The sequence below is a fragment of the Globicephala melas genome, chromosome 2 (genome assembly GCF_963455315.2).
Source record: "Globicephala melas chromosome 2, mGloMel1.2, whole genome shotgun sequence".
Lineage (NCBI taxonomy): Eukaryota > Metazoa > Chordata > Mammalia > Artiodactyla > Delphinidae > Globicephala > Globicephala melas.
In genome coordinates this window covers 164,971,026-164,992,730 of record NC_083315.2, presented here as the reverse complement: position 1 = coordinate 164,992,730, position 21,705 = coordinate 164,971,026, and the positions used below count along the sequence as shown (strand labels likewise).

The following is a 21,705-nucleotide window of genomic DNA, read 5'->3' as shown; positions in this document are numbered from 1 at the left end:
CGCCCGACGCCTGCAGGGAGCGGCGGCTGGACAGCGAGCCACCCGGGTAGGCGGCGGGCGGACCCAGAGCCGGAGACGCCAAGCGCCCGGCGCGCAGAGACCAGCTCAGGGATCAGCAGCCGGAGGCGGGCTCCACTCCCCTTTCGAATCCCGAACGGGGCTGATGACGAACACAGGGAGCGACGGACGTACACACGCCCCGCGCTCGCACGACAGTACCGTGCAGGGAGCGGGAGGGAGCCTCGGTCCGTCACCGGCGCGACCAGCGTTTCGCGTCCTCCACTCCCTGCGCTCCCGCCACTTCGGCAACCCGACACCCGCCTACCGCCTCCGTCCGAGGCCTCCGCCGCTGCGAGGCTCGCGGCTTCCCTCCTGTCTCTTTAAATGGTGGGGCCAATGGGCCGCCCCTGCAGCTGCTACCGGGGTGGCCCCGCGCGCCGCTATTGAGGGGCGAACCAAGATGGCGGCGGCTTTGGCTCTGTGAGGAAGACGGAAGAGGCGACGGAAGAGGCGGCGGCGGCAGCGGAAGAGGCGGCGGCGGCGGCAGCGGCGGAGGGAAAAGGACTCCCAGTAGCCAAGAGCGCTCGTGCGCCAGGGGGCTCTCGGAGTCTCCCGCGTAGTGGTGGCAGCTGCCCCAGGACCAGGCGCCGGTCGGCTTCGGACATTTGAAGCAGGGGAGCGGAGCGCAGTCCCCGGCTGCGGTGGCAGGGCCAGGTATAAGGAAGGAAAACATGGCGGCGGCGGCCTGAGGAGGCGGCGGCGGCGCGGGAAGCAGCTTCACGGAGATCATGGCGGAGGCGGGAGCAGGGCAGTGAACGGCGCCGCGAGTTCCTAGCGCGGCGGGGCGGGAGGCTGCGAAGCGTTGCGTGGCCCCCTCGGGGCGGCCGGCCTCGCCGGGCCTGGACAATAGCGCCGAGGAGCCGGAGGCGAGGAAAGGCGGGGGCCAGAGCTCAGGCCCGGCGGCGGGCCATGAGGGCGGCAGCGCGGCCCCGGGGCGGCCAGCGGCGGCAGTGAGGCCGGGGAGCCCTCCGCTCGTGGGCGTCTTCTCGCCTCGGCTCCCGCCTTCCCCGGACCCCCTTCCCGGGCGACTCCGGCGGGGCCTTTGCCCCGGACCCCGGGCGGCACGATGACCGACACCCGGCGGCGGGTGAAGGTTTACACACTCAACGAGGACCGGCAGTGGGACGACCGGGGCACCGGGCATGTGTCGTCCGGCTACGTGGAGCGGCTGAAGGGCATGTCCCTGCTTGTCAGGGCCGAGAGTGACGGTGAGTGAACCCCTCGCGGCGGGACCCTCGCCTCGCCCGCGCCCCTGGGCCACCTGCCCGGTCCTGTGGGGCTAGCGGTCTTCTGCCTGAGAAGACGGAGGGAACGGAGGCGGCGGCTTGGGCCGCGGCGGCCGCCGCCTCGGGGGAGGACGGGCCCCTGGCCCCCCTGTCCTCCCGGAGCTGCCCGGAGAGCGCTCCAAGTGTTTCTTTCTCTGAGTGCCCCGTCGCACTTGTGCGGGCACGGGCGGAGCCAGGCGCGTCTGAGCGGTGCCGCCGGGGCGTGTGCAGAGGTCGGGGGCCTGGGAGCGGGAGCCCGGACCGTGCAGTTACTTTGCACAAGAGTGACCTTGAGAAAGCTACTGATCAAACCGATCTTCTGCCTTAGTTCAAGCGTCTGTAAAGCAGCCATGAAACTTTTCTCGGAGCTGAGAAAGTTCTTAGCTGTTTAACTTTTTGGAGCATAAACATTTTGTTGTGCTTTTCTTCTTCTTTTTTTTTGTTTTTTAACGTATCATTGCTGCATCTTTCCGATCCTGTTGTAGGTTGGCAACCCTGGTTCTGGATCTGGCAACTCTGCACTCGGCAGAGGAAGTGCTTCTTTGCCGTGGGAAGAGAGATTTGTGTTCCCGCAGCGTTAGTTGTCTTTTTCATTAGAAGGGCAGAACTTTGTGTGTAGTTTCACTGGGTAAACGCCCTGCAAGTTTGGAATCATTTTATCCGAGCATTTTATCCGTTGCTTAAATGTATATTCATAATTTGGTTCAGCTAACAGGTGGGGAGAAGTTGGCAGAAACCTTTAAAACCTTTCGAATCTGCCCTAGGGATGCATGTGTTTCACATATTTTGAAACAGCCCTTCAAGTTCAAAGACCACGTTGATTGAAGATAAGTGTTTCACATTTTTAAAGACTTAACGCAGTTTAGGAATTGCCACTTCCTCCGGTGGCGTACTATGAATTTCCCTTAAAATGTTCACATCAAGTAAAACTTTTTTCAAAATAGTTCCTTCTGAATTTGAAAATCTGCCTTGTAACGATAGCCTATAATTTTATGGTAGCTAACTGAGTTTATTACGATTGTAGGTCTGTATCTAAATTACTACAAACTCATTTCAAGGACCTTTAATTGGACTTCCTACCCAGAACTCCAATTCCACGGAAAACAAATAAGACTCACCATTCTGTAATTGAAGACTGTAGGGACATTGCTTTTCAATTTGAATTGAAAGAAAAATGGTAACTTGGAGTATATTGCCCACAGATTACTTTATAAGCCTCCCCAAAATAACTTAAAACTGGAGAAAAATTATTTTTCCTTGGAGGCATTTAAAGGGTTTTGAACACATTGGGTAAATTTTTCTGAGGCCTATATTATTTGTCTCTTAAAATACAAGTTTGAATGTGAAGTGTTAGTGTACTTTTCTGTATGACTATCATATAGTAACCAACTATTCTAACTTCTATGTTTTTGCTTGTTTGGAAAACTTTTTACATAGTGACTTGGAAAGTATAGGCTTTATAGGTTCGGTTAATCGTGTAGATGTGAGATGAATTCTTTGAAACCTCATAATAATTTGAAATAAGACATACCTTCACATCACGTGTTTAATTGGACTCATTATACAAAGTCCTTTGTTTAAAGTATTTTTAAGCATTAAGTCTTAACGTCATATTGTCATAGGGAATCATACTCTTCTAACACAATAATATAGGAATCCGGGTTTTTCCCATTTTTATCTAATAGGGAAAGCTGAAATAAACTGACTGTCCCCTTGTTAAATTTATAAGTTGTTAGGAAAACTAAATCCAAAGAGTAGGCTTAGAAAATTCCAGGATACTTGTGAAATACTTTGTAAATAATCTTTAATTTGACGATTTATGGGGGTTTTTTTCCTAACAGGAAAACTCCAAATAGGAATAATAGTCAAAATTTATTGAGTGTCTACTGTGTGCCGGAGATTCTTCACTTGTATCCTCTGGTGTCCTCTTGGTGTAGGTACTGTTATTAGCCATATTTATAGATCAGGAAACTGAGGCTCAAAGAAGCTAAATAACTTAAAATCACATAGCTAGGTTAAAAAGCAAGGAAGATCAGTGTTCGAACTGAGGTGGGGGAGAGGTGTCAGGGATTGAATAAGACTTCTAGACTATGACTTGAAACTAGTATTATGAATTACTTAATTAACATCATTAACTGTTAATAGTGTGTTTTAAACCCCCATATTATTGTCTACTTGTATTTGCTGCTTTATACTTAGATTCAAGGTTCATTTCAAAGAAAATGAAAACAATTTTTAGCCTAAAGATATTTAAAATTATAGTTTATCTCCAAGCCACATGTGGGAGTTTTGTATTGGCTGCTAGCTTGGATTATCCATTATTGTGTGCTTCCCTCATTTTCCACTACAGGATAATTGAGAATTTTCTTTTTATTGCGATGAGCAAAATGGAAAGTTGTTTCTGGTTTTCCATAAAATGAGTCATTTATCTTGTTAGAGGAGCATATACACTTATCTAAAAATCAGGAACGAAATTTCTGAATGGAAGTATTTGTGTCTTCCCTGTTACAGGGCATAGCTGTCTGGGTAAGTATGCCCTTCCCCTCTGGAGCTGAGTGCTTGGCAAATCTGTAGCTCTCCTAGCCTTGGAGAAGAGATGTCCCACTAAGTTACTGAGCCCATTTTCTGGATTGCATGCTTATTCAGTAGGTTCCTACTGGCAGATATGTTGTAGGAACATATCTTTTTTTAAAAACGAAGGTAGATTACCTCGTTACCTCATAGCCATGTACCTGCAAAGTTCCATCCTCCAATAAAGATCACTTAGTATTGTTTTTTTTCTTCTCCCAGTTTATGCTGTCCCTGTTAGGTTGGTGAAGTGAGGGTAATGATGTCATCCTTTACTTACTCTCTCACTTTATGTTCAAATCATTCTACTTGTTTTCTCCGTTATTATTTTTACCACCTCCACCTGCCAATTTTAGAATTGATAAAGTAAAGAAATTGGAATTTCTCCACACACTGAAGGATGTCTTTGAACATAAAATCACGTCTATACTCTTTATTCTGGATTACTTTGCCAATCATCAAGAATAGTGTTCTTGGGGCTTCCCTGGTGGCGCAGTGGTTGAGAGTCCACCTGCTGATGCAGGGGACATGGGTTCGTGCCCCGGAGCGGCTGGGCCTGTGAGCCATGGCCGCTGAGCCTGCACGTCCAGAGCCTGTGCTCCGCAACGGGAGAGGCCACAACAGTGAGAGGCCCGCGTACCGCCAAAAAAAAAAGAATAGTGTTCTTATATTTGGTTTTCACTTTAAGTTTTATGAAGTATATTTTACGTTTCATAATGATTTTAATTCTGACTTGTCTAGTCAAAGTTAAAAAGATTTCATTTTCATTGTTATTTGAGGCATGAAGAAATGAGACATGAGGAAATGTTTTGTTCAAGGTAGTGCTGCTAGCTAATGGTAAAAACTGGAATCCTGTGCTTCTTCCTCTTGGTAGAACTTGGTTGTAGGTAGATCTGCCTCTACTCCTACTATAAATAGAAAAGGAGGTCAACAGTTTGGGTAGGAGAGTCTGTTTTGTTTTGTTTTGGCTGCGGTGGTGAGAAATAAACAGATAGCATCAGCATTTTTTATGTTATTCTTATAAATCAGTAAGTAGTATATAATCTTGCATATAGTAAGCACTCCAAATTTAGCTACCAAGAAGAACCCAGTGTCAGTACTGGGAGAAATATTTCACTTTGAAAAGTTGATATAAATGTGCTTTTTTTCTCCTGTGTAGACCTACTTTGTGGAAAATTAATAGGCTTAGGATAACCAAACCCTTATTTTCATCTGTTGCATGTGATAGCTTTTGAAAGTTTGAGGGTCATTGGCTACACTGGGTATACCTGATGGGGTTGGAGTGTAGTGAAGGCTTGACACAGGGGTGGGACCTTTTAACATAATGCTACCAAGGTTTTTTTTTTCCCAAGCCTTCATTTTAGGTTTTAAATGCCATGTGTAATCTGTGGTCCACAAAATTGGGAGGGAGGGACCTGGAACACAGACCTGCTATAGGTTTGAAACATACACTAGTCTCCTATCATCATGAGATTTTGGACTTCCATTAATTCATTTTGATGGTGTTTTCTTTCTCCTAAGGAAGCATAGTACCTAAGCTCTTGCCCTTAGCTTTGACCGTTGATAATCTCAATATACTGGAAAAGCCTGTATATTGCCAGTAAGATTGAACTGTTTACTTAAGAGCAGCAGACCTGGAAGCTCTTCATTCTGAAATCCTTAAGTATTTATCCAAATCTGAACTGAGGTCAGGATCTAAGTTTCTTAACTGCAAACCAGATACTCCCGTATTACCCGAATCTGATTGATTGGTTGGTATTGAAAATAAAGCCATAAAATTATAGAAACTATAGTATTATCATTTCTCCAGTGAAGGGAATTGATATCTTCTGAACAAGTGAATTTTCCAGCTAAATTAAACTGTGTAAACAAGGTTAAAAAATCTCAACAATTTTCATGGAATATTTCCTAAATACTATATATTAGAAGGTTTTTCTTAGGCAGTCTAATGAGCCTGTGTTGGTTAGCCTTTTATTTGTAATGTGTTTCTGGATCATTGTTATCAGTACTAATTTTTCTACTATTCAAGATTATAGTGATGCCAGGGAAATGATATTCTGATCATGCTGTTAAAGAAAAGTATTGAGTGCTGGTTATGTGATAGGTTCTGGGGTAGGCGCTTTAATATAAAATTTCAGTTAATATTCAAAAGCAACCCTAAGAGGTATTATTTTTTTCTAACCATAAGTCTTGGTGCATTGATTCTTTGATTGGATAGTTCTGGGGTCTTTTTTTCCTGTACCCAGCCAGAAATCTAGACTTTTTTTTTTCCAATGTAAAATCTTTCCATTATAAAAGATTTGCATGAATTTAGTGTATGAGTATGTTTGTTAGAACTAGGAATCAAACAAGCTGTCTGCTGGCTGGATCTATACTACAGGCACTAGTTTTAAGTTCTCCGATTTCAACTCTTCAGATGAGACTTCATTCTGCATGTACTAACTACCCTCCCCCATCCCTGGAGGTGTTTGTTTTGTTTTGATAGGGGTGTATTGGGGGTTTGCAGCAGGATACTAGAAAAGTTCAAGAGGAACCAAGATGTGAAGTAGTAGGGAGGGAACGTTTTTAATGACCTAATTGTTTATACCCATAATTGTACTGTTTGTTTTATTGTCACTTTTTCTTGCTATCAGTCTATGACAGCTTTACCTGTAGTTGTCTTGGTGATGTTATGAGTGGCATTTCCCCTTCTTTACCATTGTCCCCCCATTTCCTGAGTGTACAGATCTCCTTGTTATCAGTATATTTGGGGCCTCTGTTTGTGTCAGGATATACAGATCTATCTCATCTAAAACTAGCGTAGTATTCCACTGTATATATTGAATTCACACAGTACAGTGTTGGTGGCATAGAGTAACATTTCTCAGATTTTTTCCCTCAGGATACCTTTATAGTACTAAAATTGAGGATCCCTAATAGCTTTTGTTTATGTTTAAATAAAAAATATCTTTTGATATTTAGCATATTAGAAATTAAAACAAGACTTTAAAAATCTTTTCTAAAGCAAGAATTCAGTGACAAGAATGTCACTGTTTTACAGTTTTACAAATCCCTTTATAATGTCTGGTTCAATTTTTTTTTAAGTGTTCTTTTCTGCTTCTGCATTCAATCTGTTGCACTATCAGTGTAGACACTGTGAGAAAAATAAGAATGAAAATGGCAAATAATCTCTTAGTAATATTATGAAAATAGTTTTGATTTTTCTAGGCCTCTTGAGATCCCCACACTCTCCAGCTGGCTCATACATTGTTTCTAGTTTTTTTTTGCCTTTACAAACACTGCTAATGACATCTGTATTCATATACTTGGCACCTGTATGAGAGTGTAGGATAATTTCCTAGGATTGTTGGACCAAAGAGTAGTATGTGTTTAGAAGCTTTGTAGATAAAGGCAAATGACCCTCCAAAAGGGTTGTGCTGATGTTCAGTTTGGGTAATAGTAAATGAGAATTAAGGACCCTCTTTATTTTTTGAAGAAGTATATGTGCAAATATGGCCTTGCACGCCTGTCAGAATCTTGGGGATGGACTCTGACAAGCATTTGCTGTGCAGGAGTATTTAGTTCACCTGAGCGTGGCTGATTTTGCTAGTGGTCTGAATGATAGATTCTGCAGTGACAAACTTAATTACATGTATTGATGCATTCCCCTTAGCTACATCAATCTCTCGATTTTTGTGTTTCCATATTTCCTTCCCAGTCATTCAGGTGGGAAGTGGGAAGACCTTTCTCAAGTCTTGATATTGGGGTTTGCTATGTAGGCTTGTCTTTCTCTTGTCTGTGTGAGTGTCTTTCTCAGATGTGTGAGGAGATGGTGTCATGGTGGGGGGTGGGGGTGAGAATGAATTCCTCTTGGAGGATAAAGGCATCTATTTCATTGGATAGGATGAATGTGTTCCTCAAATAAATTGGGGTGGGGGGCTGTTTTACGTATGTGTTTCAGTTACTAAGATATACTGGGTCTACCCATTATCAAAAGCATTGTGTTCCCCTTAATGAGAACTTTACCTCCCTTGATGTCATTTAAGGTCTCCTATTAAGGAATATTTTCCTCATTTCTCCCCTTGTTATCTCTGCTACCATGATAAATGCCTCACACCTATAGTTGAACTCTACATCCCCTTCCATACCCACTTATTACTGGGATGGAACTACTGTTCCCAGTACTGTAGCTGTAGCAATTGATAACAAATAAACTTGTTGGGGGGAAGGATTGTGTAAATGCATATTAACACTCAGCTGGATCTTTTTCAGTTGATTGGATAAGTGCTTATAATTTTATTCAGTAGAAACTATGAGATGGGAGTGGGGAACCTAATAGATGGACTAGGAATAAAACTAGAAATGTGTCTTTTCATTATTATCTTACTTAGCCCCCCAGTTAAAAGGCTGTTTCCCATATTCCAGCCTCTACAGCCTACTGACATCTTGGGGAACATGGTATTTGGGGACCAGAGCTGGACTTCCTAAAGTTATATCTTAGACTAAAACCATTGGATATGGCTGAAATGGTTTCAGGAGAGATGCTTCCCCCTGACATCTTGAATGGCCCAGGAAAAAGAAAAACTTACCAGAAGCTTCTAGTATGTGCTTATTCTTGTTTTCACCAGCATTTCGGAAGGGAACACTTCATACTTTGAATTTGTGATTGATTTTTCCTTTTTAGTCATCCTAACACTGTAACACTACTGAGTTTTGAAACAAATGCAAAAAAAAAAAAAGGCAAAAAAACTTGTACTCAAAAAATAATAGTTGGTGTTGGTGTTTTGTTTTAGCAGTTGCCAAGTCAGGTGTGTGGGGTTTTTTGTTTTATTTTTAAATTATTTATTTTTGGCTGTGTTGGGTCTTCGTTGGAGTGTGCGTGCTTCTTATTGCCATGGCTTCTCTTGTTGCAGAGCACGGGCTCTAGAGCGCAGGCTCAGTAGTTGTGGCGCACGGGCTTAGTTGCTCTGCAGCATGTGGGATCTTCCCGGGCCAGGAATTGAACCTGTATCACCTGCATTGGCAGGCAGATTCTTAACCACTGCACCACCAGGGAAGTCCCAGGTGTGTGTTTCTTGAAATCACAACTTGAAGTGATAGCTCCAGCCCCTATGCTGTGTGTCATTTTACCCCTTCTCTTAAACTTAAAAAAAAAAAAAAAAAAAAAAACTTTTAAAGTATAATACATCAAAAAGGTACACAAATCTTAAGTATTCAGCTTCATGAATTTTTCACAAAATAACCAGCAAGAAACAAGAAAAATGTATGAGGGTTCCAATTTCTCCACATGGTTGCCAGCTCACGTCATTGTGTGTCTTTGATTATAGGCTTCCTAGCTGGTGTAAAATGGTTATCTTTTTGTGGTTTTGGTTCGCATTTCCCTAATGACTAAAGGTGGTGAGCTTCTTTTCATGTTTATTTTCCATTTGTATATCTTCTTTGGAGAAATATCTACTCGGATCCATTGCCCATTTTTAAATTGGGTTATCTTTTTATTATTGAGTTGTAAGAGTTCTGGATGCAAGTCCCGTATCAGATATATGATTTCCAAATAATTTTGCACATTCTGTGGGTTCTTTTCACATTCTTAATGGTATTGTTTGTAGCATTTTTTATTTTTGTTTTTAATTTTGATTATGTCCAGTTACCATCATTTATCAATGATGTCTGATTTTTTTCCTTTGTGCTTTTGTGCAGTTTGACTTTTAAGGTGGCATTACTTACTTAGTTTGGTTCTATGACATTAGATCTCTTGCATCTTCTGAAATATGTTATAAAGTAATCCATTTGTTTCACTCTATTATTTATGTAGTTTTCTGCGGATTGATTGTTTTTTGAGGACATGATATATTTCAAAGTAGGGTTTTTGGAATGTATTTTCTCATAGAAACATGTTTTGAATATGATTATATGCCATGACTCATCTTTTAAAAGTTTGATCCATAATGTACTTGACATACTTTGTGATTTCATTGGGAAATAATAGGGTGCAATTTTTGTTCTAGTAATTAAACAACAAACTGAAAGAATATTTACAGAGATAGTTGGAAATTTTAATACTTTTAAGGGACTCTAGACATTGAGTTCGTTTGCTTGCTGCTTTTTCTTCTTATAAATATATCACTAGACAGCTCTTAGTAATTACTGAAATAAAAATTCGTTAATTGTGCATAAAGAAAATTAAGGGGCACTGGAAAATTTATTTTGATTATTATGGCAAAAGTTGGAAAAATGGGAAGAAGAGTAATCAGGCTTCCTCCAGAATGTGAGAATATTTGTCTGAACCTCAGTGAGCCAAAAATAGTAAAAAGAAAAGAGCTTAAAGAAATGGGGTGTTGGGAGTACAGGTGGAGAAAATAGGGAGACTGTTTAGTTACCTTAAGTACAGAAAGGGTAAGAGACAGATTTTGGGTTAAGCAGTTCACCTGTGCTATACACTGGAAAGATTCAAGTAAAGTGGGAAGCTTTCTTGTGCACAAGGTGTTTGCAAATTAAGTCACTGCAGCTTGGCAAATGCTGGTATTTTACTATATATATTCAATATCACTGAGCATCATTACCAGCCCATGGTAGTGAATGATCAGTAAATTACTAACACGGGGCAGTATCATAAACTTTGTAAACAAATTTTAACATAAAGGCAAAACTAGTCAAATTTGGAAATGTTAAGAGTGCCCTTTTCTCAAGTGTCTAGCCACTATTTGGAATGGATAAAGCAACTGTTTAATGTAATATGAGAAGAGTTGAAAGCTTTGGATGAGAGACAGCTGCAGAGGAAATGCTTTTTCTCAAGTATTTTGGGTCAGAACTTGGCTTTAAACTGGAATTGGTTGAGGAGGGGAGAGGTATACATTTAGTCTTAAAATTTGCTTTTTGTGGAGACATACAGATGGCCAACAGGCACATGAAAAGATGCTCAACATTGCTAATTATTAGAGAAATGCAAATAAAAACTACAATGAGGTACCACCTCACAGCAGTCAGAATGGCCATGATTAAAAAGTCTACAAATAACAAATGCTGGAGAGGATGTGGAGAAAAGGGAACCCTCCTGCACTGTTGGTGGGAATGTAAATTGATACAGCCACTATGGAAGAGGGTATGGAGGTTCCTTAAAAAACTAAAAACAGAGTTGCCATATGATCCTGCAATCCCACTCCTGGGCATATAGCTGCAGAAAACTAATTTGAAAGGATACATGCCCCCCAGTGTGCATAGCAGCACTGTTTACAATAGCCAAGACATGGAAACAACCTGTCCATCGACCGGTGAATGTATAAAGATGTGGTACCTGTGTACAATGGAATACTACTCAGCTGTAAAAAAAGAGTGAAACAATGCCATTTGCAGCAACATGGATTGACCTAGAGATTATCATACTAAGTGAAGTAAGTCCGACAGAGAAAGACAAATACCATATGATATCACTTATATGTGGAATCTAAAATATGACACAAATGAACTTATCTATGAAACAAACAGACTAACAGATATAGAGAACAGACTTGTGGTTGCCAAGGGGGAGATGGGGTAGGGGAGGGAATGAGGGAATGGATTGGGAGTTTGGGGTTAGCAGGTACAAACTATTACATACAGAATGGATAAACAACAAGGTCCTACTGTATAGCATAGGGAACTATATTCAGTATCCTGTGATTAAACCATAATGGAAAAGAATATGAAAAATGTGTGTGTGTGTGTGTGTATATATATATATGTATAACTGAATCACTTGGTTGTACAGTAGAAATTTAACACAACATTGTAAATCAACTATACTTAAATAAAATTTTTTATTATTATTTTGCTCTTTGTCACAAAGCAGTAGTTATTTTCTAATACCTTGAGTCTTACGATACTGCCGGGGAAAAACAGAAATGTGCAAATTAGCTTATTCTGAGAAGTAAATTGATAATTTGAAGATGGAGAAGTGTGATTTCTGTATTAAACAGAAATATAAGACTTTCTGAAGGTGAATCATAATGTGGGGATGTACTTGGGCAATGGATCATATCCTTGATGTTTTCAGACTTTTACCAGTGAATTCTTATTTTCAGTCTTGAGAGAGACCAGATTTTATTTATAATGCTTATTTGCATGTTTTAAGTTATTTCTCTAATAATACTGTATATTAGAGATTTAATCCCAGATCATCTGGCTTCACACTGTGCTGTTTCACTACCTTCTGCTGCCCAGGAGTTGTTAGATTTCTCTTACCATCTAGTGCTCGCTCTTTAGATGATCGTGTCTGTTTTGTTAAAAGTAAACATGTATAAAGCAAGCATTTCTTAGGTTACAGGCTATTATATTTAAATTTGTATTGTTTTAAAATAATATTTCCTCAACTGAAGTTGTATGTGCATCAGTCCTTCAAAAAAGGAAATGTGTGTGTATGTAAGGGAATATAATTTTGCTGCTTTACAGTTACATAATGGAATGTGTTTGTTTTTTCTTTTTCCTCTTTCCTAGGTTCTCTACTTTTAGAGTCCAAAATAAATCCTAATACTGCATACCAGAAACAACAGGTAAAATTTTGAAGATGTTCTTTATCTTGCATATTATCCTCTCGATTTGGTGATTAAATGAAAATTTGCCATCTGATTCCTTACAATGAAAATTTTGGAGTAGATTATAAGATGCTTTGCCAGTCTAATTCTAAAATCCAGTTCTACCAATCTCTGTATATATAAAGCAGTCATTTTAAATTAAAGAAAAACTTGCTTCAAGTTAAGCTAAGTTCTAGATATTTGACTAACTGAGCCTTATTCTCAAAAGTTAAAACCTGAAACGACACAGTTTTCTTGTTTCTACCTAAAGAGAATTTAAAAAGTGACCACTGATGGAATAATCAGCTACTAACACAACTAAATGGTAGAAACTCCTTCCTTCACTGTTGTAAATGCTAGTGCAGGAGGAACATTCATATCTCTATACAGCAACTCAGTATAAATACGAATCTGATTTCTTATATAGCCTGACTGGGACCTTATAATGATGTAAGTTTTTTAAGAACTTTCAATTTGAGTACACTCTCTTTCTTGTACCCTTCTGATGCAAGAGATATCTGAAAGTAAATCTCTCACTTAATACTTGCAAGCACTGTCATCAAAATTGGTATTTATTTCAGAATATACCCATGTAGATAATACTGAGTGCTTTACAAAGCCAATGAAATCAGTATCAGTTCCCTCACTGCCCTGAAGATGCAGATATAAAATAACTTAAAATACACTACCAACACATTTATATTACTTTATAAATATATAAATATATAACTTTATAAATTATAAAGTGCTTTGCTTCATCATTGACTATTAAAATACTACTAGAGGCAAGTTAGTTTTATTTTGCACATAAGATGATGCCTAAAGATTGTGGCTTGCTTGAGGTCACACAGATAGTACCTAGGAAATCGGATATTTACTCCTAAATTTATATAACGGTGATTTATTTGTCCAACAGGTATTGGTACAATATGAAATATTTTCTTGATGGTTCAGTGGTCTGTTAAATACACTTTGTTGCATTTGGTGTTCTTAAGAAAACCCTCAGGTTAGATTGCAATGGCTGGAGACTAGAGTATTTGGTTTTGATATTCTATACATAAATTAACGTTTTGAGTTTTCAGTCAGCTGAAGAGTAAAAGCACATCCTAAGAAAAAGAAAAGATCAAGTCTCTTTTGAGGATGAATGAACAAATCTATATGTCTTAACCTATAGGCTGTTGGATGATAAGCAAGCAGGATGATTTGGTGAAAATTAGGCTCTTCAAGGAAAACAGAAGAGTAATTCCTAAAAATTTTCAAACTTAAGAATTTGTCAAATGGATAACTAAGAGCGTATTTCTATCTGTGCCCTGATTTAAGCCTCCAAATGATTCTGAATATACATTGTAACAGAGTTGTTGCTTACAATTGTCTTAAACTTACCTTATTACTAATGTGATAGTGGTTTTAGACTTCTTCCAATAGATCTTACCTTATTACTGGTTTTCAAAACAGTATGATCCCATTTATTTAAAGACGAAACTGAGGCCAACTGACTAATTTCTGACATGTTGATCTTACAATGTTAATGTAAATTATTTTGAGCTGGAACAGCTACTCAGTCACTGGAACAGATTGCTTGCCTGGGATCTATGATCTCTTGAAGTTCTTGAAGATAATAAAAAGGGGTCTTTGAGCTCTTTTTTAGAATTCTGAGTAAGATTTACGGATTTATCCTCTTAGTAATGCTGCACAGCCTAATCAGAGGATTGTTTATTTACTTCTGGCTGGCATCACTTTAGTTCAGTAAGAGACTATTGGTCTCATGATTGACAGTTAAATAATTGAACAGAGTAAATATGCAATTTAGCAGACAAATTTTTAAACATGGGATCCATTTGTGTACAATAAGTGGTGTCCTTACGAGGTACTGAAAAGTATTAGAAATTACATAGATCTTTTAAGATACCTTAAAATATAGTCATGTTTCCTCCTCAATACAGGAGCTTTTATCATTTCAGTAGATGCTCAGCCAGCCTTGGCTTGGCTCCTTTCAGTTACTTATTAGATTAAATTATTTTTCTTTATATTGTGTTCACATCTAATTTCTACTCCTAATTCGTCTCTTTGGACCAGTTTGAAAAAGGCTACATGGTAGCTGTTACATTAGGCTTCGTTTTCAAATGTAACTCTCCCTAGTGCCATTCACAAATTCTTAATGTGATTCATAGATCCCTCTGGAAGGCTCTTTTTTGAAATGGTTAATTGCTGTGAAACAGTGTATGTGTTTATTTATAGTCAGTAATTTCAAAAAGATACCTTAGACCCTATAAATATACCATGCATATTGTAGAATACAGACTATTTGTACTACAGGAAATATAAAGTGGTCTCGGTATTATAATTGTAGTGTCTTGCTGAGATTACATCTTAGTAAAAACTGTTGAACTGTTTATTAAACTATCATTAAAAAAACAAAAATTGGTATGAAATGAATAAAAGGGTGGTAGGTGGTAGGAGCATCTTGCTTCTTGAACTTTGGTGAAAGTTAAAAAACCTCTGTCCAGGTAAATGCTCACGTTACAAATTTAGCCAATAATTTCAAGGGCGTCATGGGCCTCAAGTGCCCCAGGTAAAGAACACCTGATACTGAAAGTTAGAGAGGAGGAGGAGCAGCTATGTTTATTAATCACATCCTCCTGACATGCCCTTGCTACTGAATACTCAGGACTTCCTCTTTGAGCGTTTTGACTAGAGCATAAAATGTAACTTAATGTGCAAGCAAAGGATTGATATAATGTTTAGTTTGTATCTTTTGATATATTTAGATTATGTGCTCAATTTGTAGTGCTTTTCATATATTGGTTCAACTTCTCCTTAAGGAGAATGTTTTCATTTTATAGATTGGATAAAGTGAAGTGCAAAAAGGCATTGGAAATTACTGACATCAGTGTTACAAAAAGCAAAAATGAGTACCGTTCTCAATTCCCTATTGCTTTGTTCATTTGCCTTATACTTTGAAGTAGTTTGTGATAATATATGTTAATCATTCAGACTTCTTTTCTCTCAAGGACACTTTGATTGTGTGGTCTGAAGCAGAAAATTATGACTTGGCCCTTAGCTTTCAAGAAAAAGCTGGATGTGATGAAATTTGGGAGAAAATATGTCAGGTAATTTTAAAAATCAGAAAATCAACATGCTTTCTTTTTAAGCATTTTGTTTTTTGCTGTGCTTTATGCTAATGCCCCAAATTTTAAATAGAGACACATTTCATATAGATCTTCTAAATTCACTGCTGTCTGTGAAAAAGCTTGATTTATAGGAAAGTACAGTTTATTGACATTAATCTACCCAGCCCAGACCTTTTCTGAACTCCAGAGTTTTATATCCAGCTGCTTTTGAGAGCTCCTCCATGAGTGCTAACTAGCATCTCAAATTTAATAGTCTAAGACTGAACGTAATCTCACCGAGATTTGTTCATTCTCCTAGCTATCTCTCTCATCTCAGTAAATGCCACCCAGTTGCTGAAGCCAGAAACGTGTTTATCCTTCCTTCATCTTCTATATCCATTCAGTCCCTCAATTGTAAGTCTTAAATGCATTCACTTATCTTCATTTTCATTGCTGTTAGTTTACTAAGCCACCATCATTGCTTGCCTGGTTCATTGCTTTCATTCCCAAATCTGTACCACAGCTGGAGTGATCTTTTTAAAAATGCAAGTCTGATCATGTTACCCCTTGTTCAGTAACTTCTTATGGCTCTTGACTGTCTCTTCAGTGTCATCATGCATGTTCTCAATTGATTCTGGAATTCCTTAATGGTTCTAGTACCTCAGTCTAGTGATAAAATCTCCACAGTCTTTTGAGAATGGTCATTTTTTATGCGCTCTGATGGCTAAAGCCACTGGTTCTTGTTATGGACTTATTTAGACCATTACATCCTAAGGATGCTTTCTCTATCTTCATGTTTATTTTATCTGGAGAATAAATAACTTTCAGGAGATTCTTTAATTCATTGGTTCTCAAGGTGTGGTCCTCAGACCAGCAGGATGAGCATGACCTGGGATCTGTTAGAAATGCAAATTCTGAGACCCCCATCCCAGATCTGCTGAATCAGAAACTATGAGTAGGTACCAGTAATTCTATTTTAACAAGCCCTCTAAGTCAGATTTTCTCTGTAAAGGGCAAGATGGTAAATATTTTAGGGTTTGTGGACCATACAGTTTAACAGCTATTCTGTTCTGCTGTTGTACTGTGAAAGTAGCTATAGATAACACATAAATAAATGGACATCGTTCTCTTCCAGTAAAATTTTATTTACAAAAACAAGTGGTGGTCCAGGTTTGGCTCGTTTGTCAACGCCTGCTTCAGGTGATTCTGATGCAGCCTGAAGTTTAAGAGCCACTGACTTAGGAGAAGCCACAGTGCTCTTGAGGCACAGTTTCTCCTTAACTTGCAGGATTTATTTCTGCTATATAATTCTACTTAGCTGTGTTTTTCATAAATTAACCTGCCTGTTAAGCTGTCCCTTTCCTTCTCTTAACATGTGAAAAGCTAACATGTTTTTATGCTTTCTTCATGTTTTCTTTGCTTTCTGTCTCATACAGTTGTTTTTACAGCATGTTCCTCTAGATTTTTGTCATGTGGAGTTCTTCCATAGAAAGAGAAGAGATTAATGAGCTCAGGGTGGTGCTGAAAGCACCCGTTATTAAGAAAAATCTTGTTCTCTTTCACCTTTCTAAGATGAACAGTCCCACCTTGGACACAATCTTTTATTGGGTCAATATTTAACTCAGACCTGGACTCAATCTGTTAACCGTCATGCCTGGCTCTCCTTTAAAATTGTTGGGGCTTTATTATGCTTCTCCTTAGTCTGTAACACCATAAATTTTTCCGTCATTTTCTCTTGGGGCACAAGTAGTAGTACTTGTATACTTTGCTCTACAATAACTTTCCTGGGAATCACTGCCTACTTTGTTGTTCCTTTCTGATCTTACCCTCCCAACTTTTACATAGTTTATGTTCAAGATGTCATTTCTCAATGACTCTTATGATCCTGGCTGTACTTCTCAATTAATTTCTGGATCCTGGCTTATTTTAGGGAATTTACTGTATTTTGTTCTCTGAGATCTTATGTTTCTCTGTTTCTTGAACTCATCATTTTTTTATCTAGAAACAACTAAAAAATCTCCACATTATCTAGTACTCTCCTTGATAGCAGTTATGTCTGGGTGCATCTCTTTTTCCTTTTTATATCTTTATGATCTTCACATTCTCATTTGCTTCATATCTGTCCAGATTGACTTCTGAGATTTATCCTTTCTCATAAGGAAAGCTCTCTCTTCTAGCTTAGTCTACTTTCCTTTTTAAATTTTCATTCTTCTATTGCTTCTCTTCTGAAAGTAAGACTGAAACATATTTGTCAGATTATTACAGTTTCACCATGTTTCCCTGAGAAGATCAAATTCCTAAACACAGGTCTTTTTGATTACCTGTTCAGCCTTCGTATTTGCAAATTAACTCCAGAAGATGGCATTTTTCATTATAATAAGGGCTCTCATCCCTTATCATTGGTTTTGTAAACAAACCCCTACCATTTTTCTATAGGTAGAGCCATAGCTTGAATACTAGGAGTCTAAAGCTGTGATGAGATCTTACGTAATTTAAAAAAATCCAGGGCCAACTTGAGACCATGCCAGGTAAAAGCTGTGAATGTGCCTAGCCTTCTTTTAGTGGTGCTGCCCACTGGGTTAAGGTCAAGACGGTATTGCCTTGCAGCATTTTTCTAGACTTAGTCCAGGACTTCTTCCCTTCTAGTATCCATCAACATCTCTTAACCATGCTAAGCAATTTAAGTTTGTTGGTCATTTCATATAAGGCCTAAGTTTTCCATCCCTTTGCCATTCATCTTGGCCTTTTGGGCTGGTTTAGTGGCAGTGTCTCAAATTACAGGGCCAAGATAGCAAAACTCATTTCATTCCAAAATACGTCTTTGACCTTTTGTAAAAATTTTCTTTTACCTTAAAATGTATTTAATTGTGAAGATGTATAAGTTATCTTTTTATAATTAGAGCCCCTACACTGACATACAGTTGGGGTTTATGACAAACTTTAGAGCTTCTAGGGGATCATGAGAGGTATAGGTTTGGGTGTGTAGAAAGGAGAACTTCCATGGTTTGGTTACTTAACTTTAAGCAGGTATTCCTAGGGGATAGCTCTGCTACACATAGGTTGCAGTTACTTTTTATGTGGTTTTATTTTTGTGTGGGTGCACTTGTTTCCCACTCAGTTTTTCTTAATCATCATTTTGGGCTACCAACCAGCGTTTTCATACCAAATCAGTGACCTACTTTGGTCCAAAGCCAATTTGTAAATGCTCTTGGCCCTTGGTTTCTAAATTAACTGATATTAAATATTTTTCTTATTGCTTACAATTATATATTTTTTCTATGGTCACAGTATTTGTTTGAATTTTACTTAAACTTTGAAGAGTTTTGTGGCTCTACCAGAGCACAGTGCTAGGAGTGTCTCTGAGATTTGCCCTGGTCTGCTGGAAAAGAGGCCATGGATATAAAACGTGAGTGGATGTTTTACCACTCTATATGTTATGTGTCTGCAGGGCACTGTAAGTCACAGTCACAGTTAGTTTAGTGGATCTTTAGAATGTTTCCGTTGCTGGCAAACCTTGTACTTACAAGAAAGCTTATTCCATTTCTGAACTTTGAACTTCCTTCCTTAAAATCGAAAGTGTATGTTATTTGTAGAAATGTGTAGAAATGTGTTCAGGAAAGTAGGCAATTGTGTCGAGCTTTGTTTTTTTTTAACATCTTTATTGGAATATAAATTGCTTTACAATGGTGTGTTAGTTTCTGCTGTATCACAAAGTGAATCAGCTATACATATATCCCCATATCCCCTCCCTCTTGCATCTCGCTCCCACCCTACCTATCCCACCCCTCTAGGTGGTCACAAAGCACCGGTGTCAAGTTTGAAGACTTAAAGTTTGTCTAGTCTTAAACTTGAAAATTACCATTAATAGTTTTCTTATAACATCTCTTGTATCTAAGAATACCATTTAGATTTGCTTTGATTATACTTTGTCAGCTATCATAAATCTTGTTTACTAGGTTCAAGGAAAGGACCCATCAGTGGACATCACTCAGGACCTTGTAGATGAGTCTGAAGAGGAGCGTTTTGATGATATGTCATCGCCAGGTTTAGAATTGCCATCTTGTGAATTAAGTCGCCTTGAGGAAATTGCAGAACTTGTGGCATCATCTTTACCTTCCCCCCTGCGTCGTGAAAAACTTGCACTAGCACTGGAAAATGAGGGTTACATTAAAAAGCTCTTAGAGCTTTTTCATGTGTGTGAGGATTTGGAAAATATTGAAGGACTGCACCACTTGTATGAAATTATCAAAGGCATCTTCCTCTTGAATCGAACTGCTCTTTTTGAAGTTATGTTCTCTGAGGAATGTATAATGGACGTCATTGGATGCTTAGAATATGATCCTGCTTTATCACAACCACGAAAACATAGGGAATTTCTAACAAAAACAGCCAAGTTTAAAGAAGTGATTCCCATATCAGATCCTGAGCTGAAACAAAAAATTCATCAGACATACCGAGTTCAGTATATACAAGACATGGTTCTACCTACCCCTTCAGTCTTTGAAGAAAATATGTTATCAACACTTCACTCTTTTATCTTTTTCAATAAGGTAGAAATTGTTGGTATGTTACAGGTGAGTTAGATCATTCTTTTTTTTCCTACTTAAAAAGATACTGATTGCCTTCAGCAGAAATAATTTTCTGTTCCTTTTAGGCACACAAATTGAATTTTTAATTTTTGTCTAAAGGTATGTATTTTGGTGATATTACAAGAGATTATAATATATAATACTGTGGGACCAGAAGGTTGTGTTGGATTAGGGGTGATAAATGTAATTTAAAAAAAAAAATCTAGCTTGAAGAAATAGGAAAAGGATCTTAATGAAACACTTGAATGTGGAATTTTAGGGATATTAATCTATCAGTTATGCATAGAACAGAATAGATTGGAAGAGGAAAGAAAAATAAAAGAGAAGCCAAGAAATATGTCATTAAATATAGAATACAAATTCTATAGCATTTATACAACTCCCAGGTAATTATTTATTAGAGGTACAGCAGATGTTGGCAAGTTATAGCTGCATGTCTCCCTACCAAGAGGCATGCTTTTGTAATGGATGAGAGTGTGGGGAGGTTAGGCTAGAGTATGAGTTTCAGCTCTGCCTGTCACTTAATAGCTATGTGGCTTGGGCAACTTTCTTAATCTCTTAAAGCTTCAGCTTCCTGATCTTAAGGTTGGTGATATTAGTACCTACCCTATAAGGTCATCTGAAGATTAGATCAGATGCATGCCTATAAAGCATTGAACATGATACAAGACTCCTGAGTATTATTTTAAAGTATCTATTAATAATTGCCTATTAAACTCCAGATTTTCTTTTTAGAGTATGCCCAGTCTCTCGGGTGTGGTGTGTTAGGGTGCTTGCATCAGAACTGCCTAGGATGCATCCTGGATTCTGCACATAGCACACAATCCAAATGTCTGAGCTGGCCGGTAATCTGCATTTTTAACACCCCCAAAGTCAGAGAATCTCTCAGTAATTTATCCCATGGTGCATGAATTAGTCTAGTCCAGTTGAAATATGTTTGCATAGTGCAAAGATTTGTGAGTTGCACACTTCCTGTGTGTTTTGTTTCTTCATGCTCAAGATGTTGTAACAATAACAGCTGTGTGATATGATTTGAAAGCTATTGTAAGACCTTACCTCAGATCTACAAATAAAATAATTATTTGAAACCTGGATTTGAATTTAAGAAAGAGGCAAATAAATGTCAGTTAGAGCTGCTTGGTAGCACATGTTATGAGTAAAACAGTAAATTTAATTTTTGTCTATTCCTTTTTAGAAAATTGCTGTATTTTCAGTGACCCTGGTTTTATCACCTTAATATATATATATATATGAATTTAGATAGAAAAGTCAATTTTACCAAAACTGCTTTCCTGAAGCTAGTGATAAGTCCAGTTCACGTTGATTAATTTGACATGTTTTCCATTCATTTAAGACAGACAAATAACATAGGCAATACAGTCTGGTAAGTACAACAGTATTCCTTGACATAGTGTATTGTGATTGATAATGGAAGAAGAAGGGTGTTCTGGTACCAATTTTCATTTGTTCTTTGCTAAGGAACTAGTTTTTGCTAGCTACCTAATAGATCCTCTGTTCTGGTCTAGTTCTGATTTCTGGTCTCCTTGGATAGTCCTAAGCACTGCTGGTCCCTTTCTTCAGCTCCACA

General features: G+C 38.7%; 1 protein-coding gene across 2 annotated transcripts in view; it reads left to right on the top strand.

The window, feature by feature from the left end:
* Positions 1–227: 227 nt before the first annotated feature.
* The window catches only part of PPP4R3A (protein phosphatase 4 regulatory subunit 3A), a 37,619-nt gene continuing 16,141 nt past the window's right edge, over positions 228–21,705 (top strand). The window contains exons 1-4 of one of the 2 annotated variants that reach the window (XM_030883568.3): positions 228–1,268; positions 12,342–12,397; positions 15,430–15,528; positions 19,485–20,102. In XM_030883568.3, the coding sequence (XP_030739428.1) occupies positions 1,127–1,268; positions 12,342–12,397; positions 15,430–15,528; positions 19,485–20,102 (915 nt within the window). In that variant the 5' untranslated portion in view covers positions 228–1,126. The remainder of the gene's footprint in view (positions 1,269–12,341; positions 12,398–15,429; positions 15,529–19,484; positions 20,103–21,705) is intronic. The other variant, XM_030883570.3, reaches the window with a different exon arrangement.